The sequence below is a fragment of the Culex pipiens genome, chromosome 2 (genome assembly GCF_016801865.2).
Source record: "Culex pipiens pallens isolate TS chromosome 2, TS_CPP_V2, whole genome shotgun sequence".
NCBI lineage: Eukaryota > Metazoa > Arthropoda > Insecta > Diptera > Culicidae > Culex > Culex pipiens.
In genome coordinates this window covers 150,037,013-150,040,731 of record NC_068938.1, presented here as the reverse complement: position 1 = coordinate 150,040,731, position 3,719 = coordinate 150,037,013, and the positions used below count along the sequence as shown (strand labels likewise).

Genomic DNA, 3,719 nt, shown 5'->3' with positions numbered 1-3,719 from the left:
AAAAAAATGACATGGTTGTAAGACAGTGTTTATAGCGATTTTTGAGCTCGTTTATTGAATTGATGTGAAATTTCAATGTACAGTACCGTGAAAAGTTATTTTTTTGTAAAGGAAAACAAAGCCGCCAATACTGAGATGTTTAGAAAACTAATGATTGTAGAACAACTGGACAGCTGTATAAAGCATTTTAAAACACTTTTTTAATTCAAGTGTTGAAACCATTTTTTTTTATTTTGAATCATGTAGAAAAAATCTAGAGATTTTTTTAAGGTCTTAAGCTGTTGTATTTCATATGTTTATAGGACTCTAGAAATTTTCTGTTCATTTGTTCTTATCGTTCTCATATCTTCAATAAAGCAAATAAAGCAAACAGATTTTTGGCTCATATTTTGTTCATTTTATTACCCTGATGTTGAGAGGTGCAAAGAACGGTTCTTCGTATGGTATTGCGTGTGTGTGTGTGGGTGTTGGTTCTAGTTGATCACCGCTGCGGGTCGTCGTGGGAGATGTTGTTCCGACCCACCCAGCGGACTTTGTTCGTTGACTGTGTTGACTTAGAGTTGTTGCTGTGGTTGTTGTGTTGGTTCCGGTTCCGGTGATCCGAGGTTCTCGAAGACACTTCTTACCAGGCGTAGTTGATTCCGAGTCCGTTGCTGTAGGTCATGTGGGCGACGGTCGGGGCAGCCGAGTAGGCAACTCCGAGCAGAGCTGGGGCAGCGGCGACGGCCTTGACTCCTCCGTACACGGCTGGGTGAGCGTAAGCTGGGGCGGCATAGGCCGGGGCAGCATAAGCGGGGGCGTGGTAGGCTGGGGCATGGGCGTAGGCAGCCGGGTAGGCAGCGGCCACGTGTCCGACGGCCAGTCCGGGGTTGCTGATGCGCACATCGGACTTGCTCACCGACGAGTACGGGGTGTCGATGGTCTTGGAATGGGTCGAGATCTGTCCCAAGTTACCGTAGGTGCGCAGGATGTTGGACTGCTGGCTGGTGATGGCCGGGGTGTGGATTCCGGCGTAGGTCGGACCAGCTGGGTTCAGCGAGTAAGCGGCCTGGCACACGGCAACGGCGGCGGCGAAGACGACGAACTGTGGAAAGAAAGCGAGATCACCGTTTAGAACTCCAAATCAGTTGCCCAAAATTCTCACTCAACTCACTTTGAACATTTTGAGCGGTGTTTTTGTTTGATAAATAAATAAATAACTTAAGGAACTATGCAGTGCAGAGTGCAACAAGTAACTGATAACTTTATTGCAAAATGTGATCGCTTTATATAGTCGCGCTTTTGCGCACACCTTACTTTTCGGGCTGGCACCGTTTAAGCCCGAGTCTGAAAAATGAGAATTAAAAAAAGCAACACCCCGTGCGCGTAGATTCGGAATATCAAAGTCTCCGTACGACACAAACGCGCAAAACAAGAGCATTTTGCGCGCACGATCGGATGTAAGGCTCAGCCGGGCTTGCAGGGCGGTGGCTGCGTATAGCGCGTTAATGCTGAGTAGGGGAGACAGTTGATCCTCGGATTGTATGCGTTGATAGTAATTGGTTTGATGTCACAAGCTGGTGATGATGTCGATTTTTTATTGATAATTATTTTGCTATTTTTTAAATATCATAGCAATGATCTTCTTTTTATTTTGTATCTATATTTATGGAAAACATGCTCAGAAGTTTTTGCTGCAATTTTTGTCAATTCAAGTTTTTTTTAGGTAATAACGTTTGAATTTGCATTTTTTATGTGTAATTTCTTATCAATAATCCACAATAAAAGTTTATCGAAAAAAGGTTATATTCAACCACCAAATTTTTCAAACTTCCAAAACTCATTTTTTTATGTGAACCTAAAATGGTGTCAAGCATTTTACAACACTTTTTCTTTGAAATGGCTGGTGAATTCTAATCTTATTTCTAATGTCTATCTATCGCAACGCTTCTATTAAAAAATGCCTTTATGAATTTATTAAAAAAAAAAACAAAATTGAAGGTCATTTTAAGATTTTAATGATTTTTAAATTTTTATAATATAGCTTAAATCCTGATTGATAAAAAATATATAAATAAATAAATAAATGCAATAAAAATATAATAAATCTGTATGGAATATTTACTGTTGACGCTATTTAAACCACATTGTATCTGGAAAAAAATATCTTAAAATTGTACAGATTTTGTAAAATTACCAATTCTCTACCAAAACCGGAAATTGATTTTTTTATCCATACAAGTCTACATACAATTTTGGCAGCTGTTCATACAAAAACGGTACGTAAATATTCGAAAATCTGTAACTTTTGAAGGTATTTTTTGGTCAATTTTGTATCTTCGGCAAAGTTCCAGGTATTGATGACGACCATTCAGAAAAAAAGATGCACCGAAAAAAATTGCCGATTTTCTAATAAACTTTTTTTTTACAAAAACTCTATTTCTCAAAATTCGTATTTTTGTATATTCAAGAGATTTGATATGTTTACGGGGACCAAAAACAGCAACTTTTGAGCCATAGAGAAGAATGGTCAAAGATTTTGCCGCCGAGTTAACGATTTTTGAAAAATAGTAATTTTTGGATAAAATCGAAATTTCATGCATGATTTTTTTTGACCTACTTTTTTATGCAAAATTGTTTGAGCCAAATAAAAAAATACAAAAAATAACAATGGTCGATATCGGCCGATTTCGTAGAGAATTTCTCAAATATAGGGGAAGGTGGGGCAAGACGACCATATGGGGCAAGAGGAACAATCGCTAGTAAGGCCGTAATTTTTACAATTTTGATTATTTCCAGTATGAGGAATTTTTGCTAGCAATGCAATTAGCTGATTCTACCACCACATAACCACCAAAATGAAGTAAACGCCACGGGGCATAATATTGAATGAAGTTTTTTTCAAACCCTTTTATACCTTATAATATTTGGAAAGTACAAAATAAGGTTTAGGGTTCGTTTTAAGGCTCATTTTATCAAAATGCTATTTTTCCTAGATCAGTAGTGTCCCTACCAATGACTTGCACGTATTATAAAGTATGATTTATGTTTTGGTTATTTTTGTAGAGAGCTTTTAAAAAATCTTGTTTAGGTGGGGCAAGTGTACCATATGGATTTTTAGTATGGAAAAAAATACGAATTGCTGCAGCAACATATTTTATTGTGAAAAAAATACATAAAAGTTCTTAAAAACTGATAAACAATTGTTTAAAATATTGTCCATACACAATATAATATTATCATGAAAATTTACTATTTAAAATTTCTATCAATGTCACCCAGGGCTATCAAAGTCACCCCAGTTTACGGTACTTTCTTGAAAAAAAAAATTACAAAAATCGAAATAACAAGCCATAATCTCAGCATTTGAATGAAAAAAGTGTTTTAAAAAGCATGTTTCACTAGTTCAGTTGTTTTGAAAACTAATGATTGTTTTCAAAAAATGTATGATTTAAGGAAAACAAAAATTATTACGAAAAAAAAACTATTTGCGGTACTGTACATCGAAAATTTTCAAAAATTCAAAAGATTTTTGAGTAAACCCAAGCTTATTTTTGTGGACTTTTTCGAATGATTTGAAAATATTCTTCCTTAATATATTTTTCGAAAACAAAATTTCATGTGGTTTTCTAATTTCTAACATTGAAAATCGGTTTTATAGCTTCTGAGAAATCAGCATTTGTAAGTAAATTGCTTTCTGGGAGACATTAAAAATAACTAATACAGTCTAGACTCGATTA

At 35.9% G+C, this 3,719-nt stretch overlaps 1 protein-coding gene across 1 annotated transcript; it reads right to left on the bottom strand.

Annotated features, from left to right (window-relative positions):
- Nucleotides 1-374: 374 nt before the first annotated feature.
- On the bottom strand, nucleotides 375-1,223 carry LOC120421477 (cuticle protein 76-like). The gene is made up of 2 exons (XM_039584694.2): nucleotides 1,154-1,223; nucleotides 375-1,084 (listed from the first exon to the last, which is right to left on the bottom strand). The coding sequence occupies exons 1-2, from the start codon at nucleotides 1,160-1,162 to the stop codon at nucleotides 623-625; spliced, it is 471 nt and encodes a 156-aa protein (XP_039440628.1). The 5' UTR covers nucleotides 1,163-1,223; the 3' UTR covers nucleotides 375-622.
- Between the last annotated feature and the right edge of the window lie 2,496 nt (nucleotides 1,224-3,719).